The sequence below is a fragment of the Sprattus sprattus genome, assembly GCF_963457725.1.
Source record: "Sprattus sprattus genome assembly, chromosome: 3".
NCBI classification, from domain to species: domain Eukaryota; kingdom Metazoa; phylum Chordata; class Actinopteri; order Clupeiformes; family Clupeidae; genus Sprattus; species Sprattus sprattus.
In genome coordinates, this window is record NC_137922.1 from 445,001 (window position 1) to 467,475 (window position 22,475).

Sequence of the window (22,475 nt, forward strand, 5' to 3'; positions counted from 1 at the left end):
AATGTCAAAGTGAAAACAGATTTCTACACAGTAATGTCAATTAAATAAAAATATGTAATGTGAAATAAGTGATTGCATGAGTATTCACCCCCCTTTAAAGTGACTGACCTAATTCAACAGAGGTCCAGCCAATTGGTGCTAGTAGTCTCACAATGACCGTGCAAGAAGGAGACTGGTAAGAGGCAACCAAGACACCTATGACAAGCTTCAAGCAAGGAGTTACAAACCTCAGCAGGTGAAATGGGAGAGACTCTGCATACAACCACTGTTGCCCGGGTTCTTCACCAATCAAAGCTTTATGGATACTAGGGATGCAAATGATTAATCGACTTTAGATTAATTGTCGATTAAGAGGTTGCTCGATCAAAATGTATTAATCACGATTAATCGCTAGAATGAAGCGAGCGAGAAGAAGTGCGGTGTGGGACCACTTCAACATTGTTAATTCAGGCAAAGAAGTCAAATGTTCTCTGTGTAATGCGGTATTGAAATACAATAGTTCCACTAGCTCACTCAGTTATCATTTGAACACTGTGCATGCTGCTGTCCTGCATGGCACCACCAGTTCACCTGGTTACTGCCACGAGTTAAGGCTGTAGTCTTAAAACTCAAGTTAGCTATTAGTTCGTTAGCGGGCTAGCTCACCTAGACTTCATAGAGTTAGCTACCTAGCTCGTTAGCGGGCTAGCTCACCTTGCTATGAATATGAATATCTCTGTCTACTCCCACGCTAACGTGTGCCCGCGAGTTTGGCTCATGAGAGTTAGTAAGTAAGTAAGAGTTGAGTTGGCTATTTAGCTTGATAGCGGACTAGCTCACTCAGGCTTAATGATATTAGATACCTAGCTCGTTAGCGGGCTAGCTTACCTTTGCCTGATGGCTTGCCATTAAGAATGTAACTACTCTATCCCTCACTAACGTGAGCGCGAGTTAAATTTAGCTTGTAATAGCCTAGATGCAGTTTCTTCATAATCTATCCACAAGTTAGATACAAGATTACATATATAGTTACAAGATAGGCTCAATAATATTCTGTTTGGCTCTCTATTTAATTTCTTCTATTCTTTTTTTTTTTTATGTCTGTTTCAAATGCAAGAACTGAGCCAGTCCATAATTTATTTCTTTGTTTTAAATTAAAGAATGTATTTTGTTATACCATAAAAAAAACTTTTCTGCTTTCTTTTCCTAATGCATAATTACTTGAGGAATGTATAATAGAATAGAATAGAATATAATTATCATAATGTAATGTAATATAATAACTCAACTATTTAGCTGATATTTGTAAAGGCCCTATTGAAGCACTGAAACTCAGGTGAAAAACGCCGCTTATCAATTAATCGAAAGTAGATCGATAAGATTATCAACTAATGATTAATGAATTAATCGATAATTTGCATCCCTAATGGATACTCCTTCAGAGTAGTCAAAGGTGTCTTGGTGGCCTCTCTTACTAGTCTCCTTCTTGCACGGTCACTCAATTTGTGAGGACGGCCTGCTCTAGGCAGATTTACACATGTGCCATATTCCTTCCATTTCTTGATGATGGATTTAACAGAATTCCAGGGGATGTTTAGTGCCTAGGACATTTTTTTGCATCCTTCCCCTGACTTATACTTTTCAATAACCTCTTCTCTGAGTTGCCCAGAGTGTTCTTTTGTCTTCATGGTGTAACGGTAGCCAGGAATACTGATTACTGACTACTGACCTGTGAATGGACCTTCCAGACACAGGTGTCGTTATATTACATTCACTTGAGACATATTCACTGCACACTGATCCCCATTCCACTAATTGTGAGACTACTAGCACCAATTGGCTGGACCTCTGTTGAATTAGGTCAGTCACTTTAAAGGGGGTGAATACTTATACAATCACTTATTTCACATTACATATTTTAATTTAATTGACATTACTGTGTAGAAATCTGTTTTCACTTTGACATTAAAGAGGTCTTTTTTGTGATTTTTTTGGGGTCAAAAAAGGCAACTTATATTGACCATGAATGATTTGTAAAAGCAATAAAATGGTAAAACATCCAAGGGGGTGAATACTTATGCAAGGCACTGTACATAAACCATACATACACGTACATACAGGATTTATTAAACCCGTCATTCTAGAGGGAAGCGACACTCCACCATGTGTACAGATTCTACGCATTCAAGCTTCAATGTATGTATGCACAAAAAGGTGTTACATATAGCCCACATACACTGGCCCAAACACTGATGCATTGGGTGCCCATGAGTCCTACACACAGGTGGGGATGTACACACACGAGTACAAATGTATTCACACATATACGTACAAACACATCAGCGCAGATAAACGCCACATCCTCAGGTATAAATATAACAGATTAACGTCATAAACTTTACTGGCACAGTCACTCGGTCAGAAAACTGAGACAAATTAAGCACCTGTTTAGCGATGGCTTTAGCGTTGCGACGGTTGTCACTCCGTCAGAAAAGTGAGACAAATCACGCACCTGTGTAGCGATGGCTTTAGCGGTGCGGTGGTTGTCACTCTGTCCTGAGACTAGTTACGCACCTGTGTAGCGATGGCTTTAGCGGTGCGAGGGTTGTCACTCTGTCCCGAGACTAGTTACGCACCTGTTTAGCAATGGCTTTAGCGGTGTGACGGTTGTCACTCTGTCCCGAGACTAGTTACGCACCTGTTTAGCGATGGCTTTAGCGGTGTGACGGTTGTCACTCTGTCCTGAGACTAGTTACGCACCTGTGTAGCGATGGCTTTAGCGGTGCGACGGTTGTCACTCTGTCCTGAGACTAGTTACGCACCTGTGTAGCGATGGCTTTAGCGGTGCGACGGTTGTCACTCTGTCCTGAGACTAGTTACGCACCTGTGTAGCGATGGCTTTAGCGGTGCGACGGTTGTCACTCTGTCCTGAGACTAGTTACGCACCTGTGTAGCGATGGCTTTAGCGGTGCGACGGTTGTCACTCTGTCCTGAGACTAGTTACGCACCTGTGTAGCGATGGCTTTAGCGGTGCGACGGTTGTCACTCTGTCCTGAGACTAGTTACGCACCTGTGTAGCGATGGCTTTAGCGGTGCGGTGGTTGTCACTCTGTCCTGAGACTAGTTACGCACCTGTGTAGCGATGGCTTTAGCGGTGCGGTGGTTGTCACTCTGTCCTGAGACTAGTTACGCACCTGTGTAGCGATGCATTTTTGATATATTTGTTTTAATGATTAATCGAAAATCGATCGTTAATTCTCCCGACGATCGATTAAGACAATTTAATCGAATGCCCATCCCTACTCATAAACTTTACTGACACAGTCACTCAGTCAGAAAACTTTAGCGGTGCGACGGTTGTCACTCTGTCCTGAGACTTGTTACGCACCTGTGTAGCGATGGCTTTAGCGGTGCGACGGTTGTCACTCTGTCCTGAGACTAGTTACGCACCTGTGTAGCGATGGCTTTAGCGGTGCGACGGTTGTCACTCTGTCCTGAGACTAGTTACGCACCTGTGTAGCGATGGCTTTTGCGGTGCGACGGTTGTCACTCTGTCCTGAGACTAGTTACGCACCTGTTTAGCGATGGCTTTAGCGGTGCGACGGTTGTCACTCTGTCCTGAGACTAATTACGCACCTGTGTATCGATGGCTTTAGTGGTGCGACGGTTGTCCCTCTGTCCTGAGACTAGTTACGCACCTGTGTAGCGATGGCTTTAGCGGTGCGGTGGTTGTCACTCTGTCCTGAGACTAGTTACGCACCTGTGTAGCGATGGCTTTAGCGGTGCGGTGGTTGTCACTCTGTCCTGAGACTAGTTACGCACCTGTGTAGCGATGGCTTTAGCGGTGCGACGGTTGTCACTCTGTCCTGAGAGTAGTTACGCACCTGTGTAGCGATGGCTTTAGCGGTGCGACGGTTGTCACTCTGTCCTGAGACTAGTTACGCACCTGTATAGCGATGGCTTTAGCGGTGCGACGGTTGTCACTCTGTCCTGAGACTAGTTACGCACCTGTGTAGCGATGGCTCTAGCGGTGCGGCGGTTGTCACTCTGTCCTGAGACTAGTTACGCACCTGTGTAGCGATGGCTTTAGCGGTGCGACGGTTGTCACTCTGTCCTGAGAGTAGTTACGCACCTGTGTAGCGATGGCTTTAGCGGTGCGACGGTTGTCAGTCTGTCCTGAGACTACTTACGCACCTGTGTAGCGATGGCTTTAGCGGTGCGACGGTTGTCACTCTGTCCTGAGACTAGTTACGCACCTGTGTTGCGATGGCTTTAGCGGTGCGACGGTTGTCCCTCTGTCCTGAGACTAGTTATGCACCTGTGTAGCGATGGCTTTAGCGGTGCGACGGTTGTCACTCTGTCCTGAGACTACTTACGCACCTGTGTAGCGATGGCTTTAGCGGTGCGACGGTTGTCACTCTGTCCTGAGACTAGTTACGCACCTGTGTAGCGATGGCTTTAGCGGTGCGACGGTTGTCACTCTGTCCTGAGACTACTTACGCACCTGTGTAGCGATGGCTTTAGCTGTGCAACGGTTGTCACTCTGTCCTGAGACTAGTTACGCACCTGTGTAGCGATGGCTTTAGCGGTGCGACGGTTGTCACTCTGTCCTGAGACTAGTTACGCACCTGTGTAGCGATGGCTTTAGCGGTGCGGTGGTTGTCACTCTGTCCTGAGACTAGTTACGCACCTGTGTAGCGATGGCTTTAGCGGTGCGACGGTTGTCCCCTGTGATCATCACAACATCGATGCCCATGCTGCGTAGGGTGTGGACAGCCAGCGCAGACTCTGGCTTCACCGTGTCAGCTATGGCCAACATGGCACACAGCACCCCTGAGAGGGAAACACACAGGAGGAGAGAGGAAGCACAGCGCCAGCAGGAAACATGCAAGGCATCTTTAACAAAGTCACAGTATGGCCCTATGGAAGATTCACTTCTGAGGAGCAGAGGAATGGAAGGGTAATTATGTATTGATATCAGAGTGATGAACTAGAACATTCCCCCTATGGACTATCTACAGATGCTCAGAGAATAAACTATCTGTTGAAACTCTATCAACTGCAATTTATGGTTAATGGGGTGAGGGGCTGGGTTTGATTAAGGGGATGTTCAGTGAACAATTAGAAAAGACTAAACTTGAACTTAACAAACCATCTGTAAAGTCTATAGACTATACAAAATAAAGTGTATCTTATAATTAAATGCAATTTTAACTTTAACTAGTTTTCTGATTGAAGGGTTAATTATTTCTTGATAGCGGAGCGATGAACTATTTAGCTGTCAGCTAAACCACTACCAGCAAAATGGTACCCTTTAATTGACAGGATTAATAATTCCAGAATGGGTTGAATGTGCAAAAGGGAGAGATGACTGGGCTGTACCGTCTATGGCCACTAGGATGGCAGTCTGTCCTTTGGTTTCATGGCTGGTCATGGCTTCATCCACATCAGTGGTGATGTGTAGAGCATTACGCCTCATCCACTCTCTGTTACCAATTAGCACCGAGTATGTGCCTGGGATACACGCTAACACACACCGTCACACACAAACATACACGTAGACACACACAAAAACGCACACATACAATCACTCACGATCACACACCTAAAGGTAATGTACCTTAAACGTCATTAAAAATAGAATATCATTAATTACACCCCACAAATACCAGAGCCTATATTTATCAAGTCACAGAATCACTCCTTTTTCTTATTGGTCTCTAGACTTATATATTTAAGATGGTGGGATATGGATGGGCAAGGCTTTGTCGAAGACCAGATTGAACTGTGTACGATACTTTTATACAGAACTTTTCTTCCTGGCAGCACAGCTAAATCTGTGAATTGTCTGCCAACGCTCTCACAAAACTTGCATGTATGAAAAGGTCCATGTAGAGTGTTTTTCTCCTGACCAGGTTCAGATCCATTGAGCAGGCTGCTCTCATCTGTAGTGGCCCCCTGTATGGTGAGGTGGGTCTCTAGGCTGATGCTCGTCGGGTCCAGAGTGCGCAGCAGCTCGTCGATGTTGGAGACCCTGCAGCTGATTCCACAGCCTGGCACTGCCTGGAAGTCATGGCAGAACCCCAGAGTCTTGCTGTCCAACTCCTGCACATATCCGTCCGCCCACACACACAGAGAGTGAAGGAGAGAGAGTTAAACACACACACACACACGCAGAGTGAGTGAGAGAGAGTTAAACACTCACTATTATACACACACACACACACACACACACACACACACACACACGCACACACAGAGTGAAGGAGAGAGAGTTAAACACACACACAGAGTGAGGGAGAGAGAGTTAAACACACACACACACACACGCAGAGTGAGGGAGAGAGAGTTAAACACTCACTATTACACACACACACACACACACACACACACACACACACACACACACACACACACACACACAGAGTGAGGGAGAGAGAGTTAAACACACACACACACACAGAGTGAGGGAGAGAGAGTTAAACACACTCACTATTACACACACACACACACACACACACACACACACGCACACACAGAGTGAGGGAGAGAGAGTTAAACACACTCACTATTACACACACACACACACACACACACACACAGAGTGAAGGAGAGAGAGTTAAACACACACACACACACACACGCAGAGTGAGGGAGAGAGAGTTAAACACACTCACTATTACACACACACACACACACACACACACACACACACACACACACACACACACGGACACACAGAGTGAGGGAGAGAGAGTTAAGGCCGGCGCTTGCTTCTGCAACGGTGTCACATTGTTGTGTAAATGTACTCATAGCAGTTCATGCTACCAAAAAGGTTGCCCGGTTTGCAAAGCAATTCACGTCCAGAACCATAGGTGGAGTAAAGTTTAATTCACATTAATGTTTTTGTTTACTTGGGTAGCACTGTAAAACTGAGCAGACATGCAGACATGCAGAATACATTTTAGTAATCTCATCTCGTAACATTCGTTTCACATAGCATTGCATGTTTAAACTGTGATAGAAACTACGTTAGCTAGAGACCGCGCTAGCGAATAGCATATTCATCAAAGTAAATTCAAACAAACTTTGGTTCATTACAAGTGGTTTCGGTTCATTACGATGGGTAATAGACATCCAGACAGGACACAGTCAACCGACCAGCAGACCAATCACAGCCTTGCAGGCTGCGAGGCTTGTGTAAATGTTGTGTAAATTTTGGCAAAGTCTATAAAAATTGGCCGACACACGCAAGACGTGAAAAGACGCGCTTGGGGCTTGCAAGGGCCTCTTGCGCCTCTGAGCATAAATTGGGCATTAAACACACACACACACGAAGAGTGAGGGAGCGAGAGTTAAACACACTCACTATTACACAGACACACACACGCATGCAGAGTGAGAGCGAGAGAGAGAGTTAAACACACTCACTATCACACACACACACACACACGCAGAGTGAGAGAGAGAGAGTTTAACACACACGCCATAACACAAACCCACACACAGAGTGAGGGAGAGAGAGTAAAACACACTCACCATCACACACACACACACGCAAGCAAGCGAGAGTGAAATACAATCACAAGCACTTACTAACAACACATGCACACACACACACACAAACACAAACACACATGCACACAGAAAGTTAAACACAGCTCAGACACATACAGAGACACACAAACACACTCACCCACACAAATAAATGCATGCACACTCACACACACACGCACTCACACACACAGAACGTTTTACTCCCACACACTTTCTAAGACAGATACCCACACAAAAGGATAGCACAATAGAACAACGGTCAGCCAACCTCTCAAGATTTATGGACGGAATCTCACCCATACACTCATAAAAAATAACTACCCTCCGACCTAATGTGCTATAATTAAGTCAAATGAAAAGCAAATGAATATTATACAGCACAAATTAAGTGCATCCACAGACTTTGTGCAAATGTTGAAATCAGCACGGTGGATGACTGCTCGTGTTACATATACTTAGTAAGTGCACCCTACAGAAAATGAACTGTACACTTTTGTGCGAGACATTCGCCTTGTCTTTGTTGAATTCTCTTCATTCTTGCCAATGCAAGCAAATGCACACACACACACACACACACACACACACACACACACACACACACACACACACACACACACACACACACACACACACACACACACACACACACACACACCCTCTCTCACCTGTTTGCAGTGCTTGGTGACGGCCATGCCCAGTGGGTGTTCACTGCTGGCCTCAGCTGTGCCCACGACAGCCAGAACCTTGCGCAGGGGCATGCGGGCCTGGTCCCACAGCACTAGCACCCGCGTCACCTTCGGCACCCCAATGGTGATAGTGCCCGTCTTATCAAACATCACTGCCTTGATCTGGAGAGGAAAGTAGACATGTCAGTCCACCAGATACATAAGAGATAGGACCCTAGGAGGCCATGCTGTCCCATTAGAAAAGCCCTGATTTGAAGAGTTAACACAAAGGAATAACCATAACTTTTTTTTTTTTGCAAGTGCAATTCAGTGGTAGGCCACTAGAGGGCTCAGGAAAACAACACATCAGATTTTAAAGAAAACATTTATAAGGGTTGTCACTTTTTTATGTTATGAGCCTCATCAGTACAGTTTTGTAGTGTTCCTACCAACATCCCAACCAGATGTACTGTGAGTGTTGTACAGTTCAGAGAAACAGAATCCACCAGTGATTTTGTGTATTGCATATGCCTATCTCAAAGTAAGTAAAGTAGACACATAACATCCCATCTGGGGCATAAAAGACACAATTGTAAGTCTTAATGTTATTAAAAGTAATCGTGAAAAGTGTTAGCTTCGTTGGGCTAGGGAGGTAGGTGACAGATAAGTGCCTTGCCTTGTGTGCCATCTCCAGGGGCTCCCCTCCCTTGATGAGGATGCCATTCTGGGCGCCCACGCCCGTGCCCACCATCACAGCAGTGGGGGTCGCCAGGCCGAGGGCGCAGGGGCAGGCGATGGACAGGACCGTGAGCGAGGTCTGGAAGGCGAAGCGCACAATCACGTCTGTGCGGGGGATGTTTTTATCATAGCCCTGGTGACACAGTAGTAAGAACACACACACACACACACCCACACACACACACACACACATGAACACACACACACACACACACACACACACACACATGAACATGGGATGTTTTTATCATAGCCCTGGTGACGCGGTAGTAAGAACACACAGACACACACACACACACACACACAGAGGCGGATCTTCCATTAGGCAAACCTAGGCAAGTGCCTAGGGCCCCAACCAAATCTGTCTTTATTAGGGGCCACCAAAATCTGACCCCCCCAGCCATTACTTATGTAAAGTAAAAAAAAAACACACATTTCTAGTAGAAAAAAATAACAAAAATATCAACATAACGCCGAACTAATGCCTAAATAATAATTTTCCAGCACACATGCTCCCCTCCATTGTGCATTGGACTAGTCCAGAATATGATCACGTAGTAACGCACGCAGCGCGAAATAACGTTACTTCAAACCAAAGCAGAGGGATCCCTAGAAACGTTGCCCTTGTTGCAAAGCAATAAACCTCCAGAACAATAGAGTTTCCCTAACAGAAAGTCTGAAGCTTGAAGTTATTTTCAAACCTTTACTTGGGTAGCACTGTAAAACTGAGCAGACATGCAGAATACATTTTAGTAATCTCATCTCGTAACATTCGTTTCACATAGCATTGCGTGTTTAAACTGTGATAGAAAATACGTTAGCTTAATACTAACGTATAGGGGAAATTACAGAGACTGCGCTAGGTATTAGCATCAATTAATTCACGTTAATGTTTTTGTATATGAGCCTGACATTTGCTCGGCAGATAGATAACAGGTTCTGTAACAGATACACTGCCGAAATTGACGGCACGAACGACTGGAAAAATGTATCAGCCTTCCTAAAAGAACACGAGAAGTCTGCTGATCACCTCGCAAATATGGCTGTTTGGCGAACGCTTCAGCAACGGCTCCAAACAGGTAAAGCCATAGATCATGTAAATCAAGAGCTGTTTGTGAACGAAGTAAACAAATGGAGAGAGATCTTGAAACGTCTGATCGCCATTATTATACACTTGGCCGAGCGCACCTTAGCTTGTCACTCACTCACTCACTCACTCACACTGAACCACTGCTTTGCCTGTCTCTCACTCACACACACAGCCACTGTTATTCCTGTCCACACACAAAATCTTTTCATTGGTCCTGTTTAAATGTAAATGGTGGTTTTCATAGACTCATATCCATTTTGTATTTTAGTTCTGTTAAGTGCAAGATCATTTTGTATCTCTGGCAAAGAATGGAAATTCTAATCTCTCTCTCTCTTGTTTGATCTGAGTAATAAACATGTAATTTTGGCAAAAGCTGGAGAAATCTGAAACTGATTTTACTGTGGAGAGTTGAGTGGCGGTGCACTATGGGTTTATTGCGATTCTAAGAGTATTGGGAGGTTATTTGTTTTGTGTACGTGTTTCAAAAATGAGGGCCCCATGTCTATATTTTGCCTAGGGCCCCAAAATGGCTAGATCCGCCCCTGCACACACACACACATGAACACACACCCACACACACACACACACACACACACACACACACACACACACACACATGAACACACACCCACACACACACACACACACACACACACACACACACATGAACACACACACACACACACATGAACACACACCCACACACACACACATGAACATGGGATGTTTTTATCATAGCCCTGGTGACACGGTAGAAAGAACACACAGACAATGCATCATGTATGTGTTCACAGTCCGCGAGCACCAACCCATACATTCAAAATGACATAATAATAAATAATAATTCATTTTATTTTTAAAGCACTTTTCATTCAAAGGAATCTCAGAGTGCCTACATATTAGAAAATAACTATAATAATACAATAAAATTAAAAACAAATTTAAATATTAACATAAGCATAACAGAAACATGCGTGCAAACATGCAAAGATATTTCTATATCAGCATGTTGAAAGGCCCTGACCCAGTCAGCTAATACTAAATCAGTCCGAAAAATAATGCCAGAGCTGCTTCAATACATATGCATGCAAAATATATTTAGAAAATATACATTTGACCTTATTAACAGACTTAGAGCAAACCGATTTCATACAGTATGCTTTAATGTACACATTCATAGACAACAGCCAAAATTGAACTCACAGGAAAATATTCTGCAACAATGTCGAAGTCAAGAAACCCAATGATGAGCCAGACCACCAGGGTTACCACGGAGACGAGGATGATGAAAGGGACGAAATATCCACTCAGTTTATCAGCAAACTGCTGGATGGGGGCCTGTGTAGGTTGGAAGGCAGAGTATGGGAGTATTAAAGGTTGTGTTTGAATGTGTGTGTGTGTGTGTGTGTGTGTGTGTGTGTGTGTGTGTGTGTGTGTGTGTCTGTGTGTGTGTGTGTGTGTGTGTGTGTCTGTGTGTGTGTGTGTCTGTGTGTGTGTGTGTGTGTGTGTGTGTGTGCGTGTGTGCGTGCGTGTGTGCGTGCGTGTGTGTGTGTCTGTGTGTGTCTGTGTGACGGTGTATGTTCGCGTGTATTCCAGGCACATACTCGGTGCTGATTGGTAACAGAGAGTGGGTGTCATTTATTGTCAAAAATATTTGAGCACTAACGGGTGTGTATGATCGTCTAGGTGTTGGTGAGTGTTTGTTTGTACGTATGTGTGTGTTCACCTGTGGTTTGTGTGTGTGTGTGCTTTTAGGGAAGCAAACACGCTAGGCATCTTTAAAAGGCAGCTTTAAACCTATCTTTTTACCAAAGCATTTTATTAATTTTATCTGGCACAATTTATTTCTCTGTAACTTGCACTATTTTAACTATTTCTCTTTTAAACTGTTTTAAGGGTTTTATGACTTTTATTCCTTTTATCATGATTTTAGAAATCCAAGAAGCCTATCATCAGAACACCAGTATCTGATACGATGTTGATCATTTTTATTTATCTTTCACTCCATGTATTGCTCCTGCTGCTTGCCTCTATTGATTTTATGTAAAGCACATTGAATTGCAACTTTTGTATGAAATGTGCTATATAAATAAAGTCTTACTTACTTACTTACAAAAATGTTGTGTGTGTGTTTATGTGGGTATATGTGCATTTGAGAGAGAGTGTGTATGTGTGTGCAAATGAGAGTGTGTTTGTGTGTGTGTGTGTGTGTGTGTATGTCTGCTACCTGCACACGTCTATGAACATCTAGCCACAGCACCCGTTGTAACTACCAGCGTTAATGTAGGGAAAGGGTTCAACTTTGATATGGCTGACGTAAGGCTACAACTTTTTTATAACTGGTAAAAGTTTGTTAGCCTATCAGACCTGTCACCCTGTCAAAGACTCTTCCCGACGTATTTGGATCCTGTATCTTGTCGCTTGTCTTGTGGATCCAAATAAAAGCAATCAAATATGAAAGTGTGTGTGTGTGTGTGTGTGTGTGTGTATGTGTGTGTGTATGTGTGCATATGAAAGTGTGTGTGTGTGTGTGTCTGTTGCTGTGTGCTCCTCACCTTTGACGTCTGGGCCTCCTCGACCAGTTTGACTATCTGGCTGAGTGTGGTGTCGGCGCCAACGTGAGTAGCCTCCACCAGCAGCGCTCCGTGGCCGTTTATGGAGCCTGCGATCACATAGCTGCCAGGCCTTTTACTGACTGGCATCGGCTCACCTGAGGATACAGACCCATCAGTCAGTGTCTCCACCAGTGATTCTGATACTCAATCAATGAGACCACATTAGCAGGGGCTGAAGCCAAGTCAAATCCGCAGTGTACATTTAATATTCATTGGGTAAAGCCTAAAGAGGCTGTACTAAATTGAAGACAAGTAAAATTCGCAGTGTACACTTACAGTACATTTAATAACACAAATGCACTTTGTCATTACATTCATTGGGAAAAGCATAAAGAGGCTGTACTGAATTAAAGTGTACTGCATTGATAGATTTCAAGAGATGACTCGATTTAATAAACACAAATATTTAGAGAACAACAACAGCGTGATAATGAAAGATTGCTGATGAAGAGGAACCGAGTCGGTGAGGAGGGAGTGTGTGTATCCTGAAGGAGAGTGTGAGGGATGAGAGTGTACTGTATGGAAGCTCTAACCAGTAATGAGAGACTCGTCGGCCATGGAGCTGCCCTCGATCACCTTCCCATCCACAGGGAACTTTCCCCCAGGGGCCACCTTCACTACATCACCCCTCTGGACAAGATCCACTGATACCTGCTCTTCCCTGCAGCATACACACACACACACACACACACGCACATGCACGCACACACACACACGTACGCACATGCACGCACACACACACACGTATGTACATGCACGCACACACACACATACACACACACACAGACAAACACGCACATACACACACACACACACACACACACACACACACACACACACACACGTACACACATACACACACACAGACAAACACGCACATACACACACACACACACACACACACACACACGTACATACATACACATGCACACACATGCAGACATACACGCACATACACACATACACACGCACAGGTACAAATACACAGACAAACACATAGACACACACACGTGCCCACAAACATACAAATGCAAACACACATGCCCATCATACAATACACTTCAATCTTCTGCTTCAGCTATACTGATGATACAAGTACACAGGACAGCATTATCGCTTGTCATCAAAGTCATCAAAGGACCACTGCACAGCATACCTTATGATGGAGTTGTCGGGACCCAGAGTGACTATGGTGGCATCAGTCGCTTGCAGGGACATGAGTTTGGCCAGAGCCTCAGACGTCTTACTCTGACAGACACAGACACAGACACAGACACAGACACAGACACAGACACAGACACAGACACAGACACAGACACAGACACAGACACAAGGACAAGGACAAGGACAAGGACAAGGTTGGGGACAGGGACAGGGACAGCACAATATTAACATTCACATTAAAACCCTAAGGACATATTTAAACCACAACCAAAACAAAGGTGATATGGTTATCTGCATCCAGTGCAGGTCGAAGTGTACTTCAGTGTCATTTAGACGACACCTTGACCAGAGAGTCACAAGCAGGTCACGGGATCAATCTCTGCCAAAACTCTTTTAACATGCTATCACATGATAAACCACCTGAATCTGCCCCGGCCCCCGCCCACAGGGGTCATAAACGGCGCGTCCACTGTGGCTCTATTTGTCTCCTCTGCTTTCAAGAGCGTCTATGGTGAGTGTGCTCGTCCACTGTGGCTCTATTTGTCTCCTCTGCTTTCAAGAGCGTCTATGGTGAGTGTGCTGATGCAGATGCTAGCGTCTATGGTGAGTGTGCTGATGCAGATGCTAGCGTCTATGGTGAGTGTGCTGATGCAGATGCTAGCGTCTATGGTGAGTGTGCTGATGCAGATGCTAGCGTCTATGGTGAGTGTGCTGATGCAGATGCTAGCGTCTATGGTGAGTGTGCTGATGCAGATGCTAGCGTCTATGGTGAGTGTGCTGATGCAGATGCTAGCTCCATGCAGTGCTCGAGTTCCCCCCTCTGTCTCTCTTACTCTTTACTTTTAGAAACGACACCAAAAACTGCATTCACCTACTTTTCAGAACAGACTTGAAGGGGCATGAAATACTTAATGAAAGTCCATCATAATCACATCCACCATCATAACCGTAAGAATTGTGATTGCCATAGTGATCACATATGTGCATGATTGGCCTCCAGGATTAGTTCTCAGCCCCCTCCCACTCTCTCGCCCACTCATTTCCTGGCTAATCCGTAGAAATATAAACAGGTCAAATGTCATGTTATCCACTGGGTACCTTGGCAACGTGTTCCAGCCATCGGCCGAGACTAATGAAGACGAACAGCATGGGGGGAGTGTCGAAGAAGGTGACTGGGCTCTGCTCCGCCTTCTCTGCGATAGCAACCAATAGGACAACGCAGGAGTAGATGTACGAGATGGTGGTGGCCAATACGATCAGGACGTCCATATTAGCCACTTTGTGTTTCAGCGAGCGGTATGCCTGAATGTAGAAGTATCGCCCCCCAAAGATCTGATGGACAGAGATAGAAAGGGAGAGGGCCAGCCTAGATCAATAAGAATGTAAAGATCAATGTCATAGCATTTCAATGCTGATCGTCTTTAATGCAGATTTAGCTTTTTAGCTTTGTTTTTTTGTTTTTAATGCTAAATGCTAAGATGCTTGACAACTTAAGTCGAACCAGATAACTGCGAGCACTTCCTGGTTTGGTGTTACCTGCACAGGTGTGCAGAGCAGGAAGAAGGCGAGGTTAAGGATAGAGAGTCCCGGAAAGACGTCCTGCCCGTGGGGCATGGAGCCTCCGTGCTCCTGGTGCTGACTGTCCATCACCATCATATAGATCATCAGACCCATCACGGGGACCCCAAACACCAGGCTGAACAGGAAGGACTGCTTCCATCTGCACACACAATAATGCACACACACACACACGTGACACGATACACACACACACACACACACACACACACACAAACACATGACACGATACACACATACACACACACACACACACACACACACACACACGTGACACGATACACACACACACACACACACAAACACATGACACGATACACACACACACACACACACACACACACACACACACGACACACACACACACACACACACACACACACACACACAGACACAGACACAGGCACAGACACAGACACACACACACACACAGAGACACACACACACACACACACACACACACACACACACATCATGCTAATGTTTAAAAGCTACACCCTATTAACTGCAAACTATTACAAAAAAGATAATGACGAAACTGTAAACAGAACAGCAGTCCCTCCTAGATTTACCGATCTTGCGTTTTCCTAAATTCACGCAAATGTAAGCAATTCCCCGCAATTGTGGGTTGAGTATTCTCTCATTATAATATTAATATTTCTACACAAAAAAACAAAGCAGTTTTTGAGAATACCAACAGTAAATTTAGCTACTTTTGGCCGCATCAATCACAAAAAAAACCCTCGCAACATCTTAGATGAACTGGAATAGGTGCTGATACTATGGAAACAAGTAGGGATACTTGCTGCTGAATCTCCTCCCGATGGTCCAATGCTTCATTTTTCCCACAGCCGTCACTTTTGATCAGAGACGCTCCAAAGCCCAAAGCCTGCCACCGAGAGAATGAAAGAGATCAGAGCTATTGGGATGCCATGTCTTGCAATTTGATCCCAGATGCTTAGCCTACTGTACCTCAATGCTTCTGATGATGTCCCTGGCACCAAGTAGTTCTGGGTCAAACTTCACATGAGCCTTTTTGGTTGCCAGTGAGACAGAGACTTCAAAAACACCCTTAGTCCCGAGCAGTTTGTTTTCAATGTTATGGATACATGATGCACAGGTCATGCCAGACACCTAAAAAGAAATAAAAAGGAAAAAAATTAGGGATGCACCGATACCGATACCAGTATCGGGTATCGGGTCGATACTTGGTTAAAATACTCGTACTCGTACTCGTTTTAAATTACCGATACCAAAAACCGATACCCAGTGTTGCGTCTTAACGCGTGTGTTTTCTTCTCCTCTACTGTCTATGCCTGCCAGGTGTGAGAGCGGCGAGTTGCATAGAGGCCGAGAGCGGTATTGCAGACAGATAAGTTGAGGTTGAACTTGCAGTTTAAATTAATTAAATAACAGCTTGGATACGATGTGTGGAGGTGGCTTGCGTAAGCTAACGGTTTCGCTAGAGATTTTAAACTTAACACGTACGACCTCCAGTAAAGGTAAGTGCTATCTCACTTCGGCTATTTTATGTTTTGCAGTTAACTTAGAACTGCTGTTACATAGGCAAAGTGTAGGGGCTAGCCTACTGTCTTTAGAGACGCTGCGCCTATAACATATTATTGCCATTTGCTACGGTTGATTGACGGGGACGGGAATGTATTTGTTTTCTCCTCTTTTACCCGGACGCATTTAGGTCTCGAAAGGAGGACATGTGAGGGTTAAAGAGGACGTCTGTCTTGTCTTGTGTTTCAGGAATCTTGTTGACTTTGTCATAAACACCCGCTAGCAAGTAGCCGCTAGCAAGACATCCCGTTAGCGATGTTAGCAAGGTTGTTTTAACACTCTTGGACATTGATGCTAGTATTTCGGTTTTTTTTTTCGTTTTTCCGCCTGATGCTAATATTAAGTGCTTTTGCGTTAACTTCTTTGCAATGTTATTGTGATAGCTATGTTGGCTAGGTTGCAAACAACTTCCCTAACACAGTCAAACTTCAGGCAAGTGTCAATTTGGCTGCAAGAACGTAGCCCAGTTCATTGTCAACATTAAACTCTAGTAAGAAATCGCTATACCGTTGTGCTGTCTTAACGGCGATTTGGACTCATTTTAAGATAAATGATGACAGGAGTAAGGCACAGTGTAAGATCTGCACTGTTACAGTGTCGAGGGGCGGAAAGAAAAGTACTTCGTTTGACACAAGCAATTTGATTAAACATCTGAAGACGCACCATAGTGCTAAGCACACAAAGTTCACTCATGCCAGTGGCTTAAGAGACCAAGCAACCAATCTTTACTGACGTCTTTCAAAAGAAAAAAACACGCACGCACACAGACAGAGAGAGAGAGAGAGAGAAGGGGAGGAAGAGAGTTGTTGATCCTTTTGTAACTGAACTGTGCTCATGTTCTTTTCATCCAGGATATTTCTGTTCACTTTTTGTTAAGCAGACTGTGTTGTTAACTATGCAGCAAATTAAATTGCCATCTGTCTATATTTAAATTTTGTCTAATTTGATGATATTGACTCTTTTTATTATTTTTATTTTTTTTAAACCAGAAAGCTCTGTTTATTTTTGGCTTGGGATAGCCTTCTGTTAATGTTGTACTATAGGCTTGACATAACCTGCAGAGGATAAAATAAAATCTTTCATGGAAACCAAATCTTGGAAGTATCGGTATCGGTACTCGGTATCGGCAAGTACACAAATAAAAATACTCGTACTCGTATCGGTTTGTAAAAAAGTGGTATCGGTGCATCCCTAAAAAAAATGAATTGTCTGTGAGGTAATAATGCAATGCATAATACTACATAAGACATACACTCCACACAGACCAAAAATGAAAGGTAAACACACACACACACACACACACACACACACACACACACACATACACTCACAACGAGATCCAGTTTCCCGTCAATAACTGCATTGGTCTCTATGAGCGCGGCACCGAAGCCAAGACTGGATATGAATCCGGTGACTTCAACTGCATCCAGCACCTTTGGGTCATACCGGACATCTGCCTTCCCTGCCATCAGGGATACCAGAACAGACACCACACCTGCATACACACACACACACACACACACACACACACACACAAACACACACACACACACACACACACACACACACACACATACACACACACACACGTACACACACACGTACACACACACACACACACACACACACACACACAGACACACACACACACACACAAACACACACACACATACACACACACAAACACACACACAGACACACACACAGACACACACACACACACACACACACACACACACACACACACAAACACACACACAAACACACACACAGACACACACACAGACACACACACACACACACACACACACACACACACACACACACACAGACACACACACACAAACACACACACACACACACACACACACAGACACACACACACACACACACACACAGACACACACACACACACACACACACAGACACACACACACACACACACACACACACACACACACACACACATTTGTGACATATTGGAGAGTCTAGTTTTACATGACTAATTACTAATAGTAAATAGTAAATACATATTTCCTCTTACACACCCTTGTGTTTGAGGAGGCTGCGCTCAATGTTGGCCACACAGGAGGCACAAGTCATGCCAGTCACACGGATAAAGCACCTCTGGGTGGTCCCTTCCCCAGACTGCTGGTCTCTGGGCACTGTAGCTGCTAAGTCATTAGATGGCTGGGGACGATGGTGAGGAGAGATTTGGCCTTTGGGTTCAGAGGTTTTCCCTTTGTCTGTGAAGCTGGGCTCTTCACAGAAAAGACACATGTAACATATAGTAAATATTAATAGTAAAAACATTAAGAATGAAAGTCATAAAGTTTTCAATAAATGTAAAGACAGAAGATAAGCAGGGATACATCATTTTATATCATTCATATCATTCAAGTAGACCAATCTGTGTAATCATTTGACCTTTTCTGAGTGTCCTTTGAGCTTGGCTGACCTTCACTAGCCCAGCTTCATCAAAAGAAAAAAAGGGAATACATTAAGACACAATTCTGTGTAACAAGGGCCCTATTTAATCCTCTTTGAGTCTAAGAGCCATTCCTGGCACACTAAGAGCGAGCAAAGGCTTACTCCGAGGTATGCTAGAGTGCTATGTGACACTCAAGAACCACCACTTGTCTCGTTACCATGGAGAACTGTGTTCAAACACTTGTTGCATTCCCTGGAGAGGAGTTTGATTAGCTGCTAATTAATTTATCAAGAGCCTTTGAGATAGCTGCGTGTTTGTGTGACAAATTGCATTTTGTACTAAATTATGAAAAACATGAAAAATGTCATCATCTCACAAAAATGATGCAGTACTTACAACAACAAGAGAATACGGATCGTGTTACAAGTCTGTTACTACCTGCACAATCGTATGTCACAGGCCACTGTAATTGAAAAGATAAGTAGGGCCACCAAAGGACATTCGTCAGATTTGTCAAAATCTTAATTTAAAAAAGGTCATTCACATATCCCTCAGAACGCAGTTTGTTCTCATTGATGTATTCCTTGTACCTCATCAATGGGCAAAACAAGTGAACACTTTATATATTAGTGCAAATAATGGTATGTACAATACCTTTCTCCAGTGTAGCTTCAAATCCCATATCCTCAATGGCTTCCCTCAGCTCCTCTGCACTGATCAGTGTGGGATTAAAGATCACCATTCCCTTTTCCTTCATTAATGAGACCCTGATGGACTGAACTCCAGGCCTCTGGGATATCATCCCTTCAATGGACTGCACACAAGAGTTGCAGGTCATCCCTAAGATTCCAATGGTAGCAGCCGGAAAAGGAACACTGTCTGAAGTTAGGGACGTGGATGCAGAGTTCAGGTGTTGGGAGCTGGGGATCATCTCCATGGAACTTGTAGTCCAGATCCCAGGTGGAGTTTCCACTGGCAAGGTCGGCAAGGTCACATGAAAATGACCAGGCGGGATCCCCTCCACGAGCTCCTTCACCATCTCCAAGGTGACCAGAGAGGGGTCATACTTCAGGTCCATATGCCTTGTTTCCAAGGAGACGCTTACAGAACAGACCCCCAAAAGTCCTGACACGTGCTCTTGGATGTTATGCACACAAGACCCACAATGCATCCCTTCAACACCTAGGGCCATAGCCACTTCCCCTGCAGCTGCATTCACTTCTAGCTTCCTTCCATGGGAGGAGGTTAGAATGGGGCTGCTTGTGAGAATGGCGTCAAACCCCATGTCCTCAATGTGGGTCCTCAGTTCCTCTGGACTCACCTGCCCAGGGTCAAAGGTCACAGAGGCTTCCTTGTCGCTTAGGGACACCTGAATGGCCATGACACCAGGCAGTTCTCCTAGGCGCCCCTCAATGGACTGCACACACGACTGGCATGTCATCCCCTCCACCCTGATCCTCACCAGGGCAGGTTTAACAGGGGGTGTCAGAACCTGTGTGTCTCTCCCCACAGCAGGGTGCCTGGCCCCACAGCACAACACTCTGGCTTGGGGGCACATCTCACAAGGACTCCCCGGGACAAAGCCCAAGTTATCAAAGCCAACACCAGAGGGGGACCAGGCATCACTGACACCACCATTGTCCTGTTTGGGCTGGCAAGACAAAAAAATATGAAAAAATTATCAATTTACATGTTAAGGAAAAATTGTGTTATGAGTTAATACACTGGAATCCACAGACTTTTGATTTTACTGAAGCATAGTGCCCAAGCACCAAACTTCACCAGCCACTAATCTGGCGCTTAAAAATGGTCTGACTTCACTTTTGTATCTCAACATCAAAGGCCTTATTAAGGGATTGTTCCACTTATCACATGACCATCAGTTGCGTTTAATAGTGTGGGAGTGACTGCGGAATGCCGAAGGAATTGAATAGAGAGAGGGGGCCGTGGTGGAGGGGCCGGGAACCATTTCTTGAATGTGCAACTATTTCTTTCTCTCTCTCTCTCTCTCTCTCTTATTGGTAAGGAGATAACTGTAGAAAGCGCGTCCTGGTTGTGATGAACCAAAGCAACAACAATAAAAGACAAAACATATCCAATGTGTATGTACAGCACTCCGTTTTGAAAATGCTGGCGTTTCTCCTGCTATCAGAGAGATGTTTTGTGGACAGGAATGGTTATCTTTCTTATGGTGAACAGAACACATACAAACTTGAACATATACAAGCAGTTGGTTAAGAAGTCATTGTTCTACTGTGTGGTTTGGCCCTACTTAATAACCCTCTGAGTAGCAACGAGTCTCAGTAGAACACAAAAACAACAATCTTTACAGAGAAATGTTGTTGTCCTGTTGGGACTCATAGAGAACGAGTAAACACCGTTAGGTGAGAGGTTAGTATGAGATTCTCCTGACTTGTAAGATACAGCCATTGTAAATAAAAAGCAGAATGAAAGGTAGCCTATAGGAATTTAATCCTTTTTGCGCTCACAAATGTAATTTCCACATGAGAGTCAGTAAACTTTGGACACTTATTATGGCGGAGGGGCTGAGAGGCGATCAAAGTACAGTCAATAGACCTAGTCTGAGGACAGACATTGCACTTCAGAGGTCACATGGGCTACTTATGCTAAATTCATTCTCAACAATAAAATACAACAATTTACTTAAACTTTCCAACTCATCACTCTGGTTACAGCATACGCAACAATACACCGGGAAAACACTGACCTTAACGGCTTCTTGCCCATCTTTGTGTAGCACTCCAACAGGTCCCAAAATATGTTCTCCAAAAACAGGTGTCAAACTGATCGGCTTAATCTGGGGACAGTCTACCATGCAAACCTGCTCCACGGCACTGTTTGAAGCATGCCTGGTCAAACTGTTCAGTGACTTAACATTGGATGTAAACTTTTTCATTTTAACTAACTGACTGGCAATGCTCAGTTACAAGACATGCTATAACACATTTTCTGTAATCGCTGACCGTAAGAACATGTTGAATACTTGTTCCCTTTCGGTCACCACCGTTTAGAAGTTCGTGACACCTGAACCAGACATCAGGATTTACTACTAGTACACCAAATACCGGTTC

General features: G+C 44.4%; 1 protein-coding gene across 1 annotated transcript in view; it reads right to left on the reverse strand.

Moving 5' to 3' along the window:
• atp7b (ATPase copper transporting beta) overlaps positions 1-22,300 on the reverse strand; it is a gene marked incomplete at both ends in the record, with an annotated part of 26,620 nt that extends 4,320 nt beyond the window's left edge. Inside the window, 17 exons of the mRNA XM_080834442.1 lie at positions 4,670-4,812; positions 5,362-5,505; positions 5,892-6,084; positions 8,202-8,384; positions 8,878-9,072; positions 11,233-11,367; positions 12,585-12,739; positions 13,178-13,305; positions 13,801-13,892; positions 14,907-15,140; positions 15,345-15,518; positions 16,189-16,275; positions 16,359-16,520; positions 18,284-18,447; positions 19,001-19,213; positions 20,038-21,034; positions 22,112-22,300. Coding sequence (XP_080690568.1) covers positions 4,670-4,812; positions 5,362-5,505; positions 5,892-6,084; positions 8,202-8,384; positions 8,878-9,072; positions 11,233-11,367; positions 12,585-12,739; positions 13,178-13,305; positions 13,801-13,892; positions 14,907-15,140; positions 15,345-15,518; positions 16,189-16,275; positions 16,359-16,520; positions 18,284-18,447; positions 19,001-19,213; positions 20,038-21,034; positions 22,112-22,300 — 3,588 coding nt within the window. The remainder of the gene's footprint in view (positions 1-4,669; positions 4,813-5,361; positions 5,506-5,891; positions 6,085-8,201; positions 8,385-8,877; positions 9,073-11,232; positions 11,368-12,584; positions 12,740-13,177; positions 13,306-13,800; positions 13,893-14,906; positions 15,141-15,344; positions 15,519-16,188; positions 16,276-16,358; positions 16,521-18,283; positions 18,448-19,000; positions 19,214-20,037; positions 21,035-22,111) is intronic.
• Between the last annotated feature and the right edge of the window lie 175 nt (positions 22,301-22,475).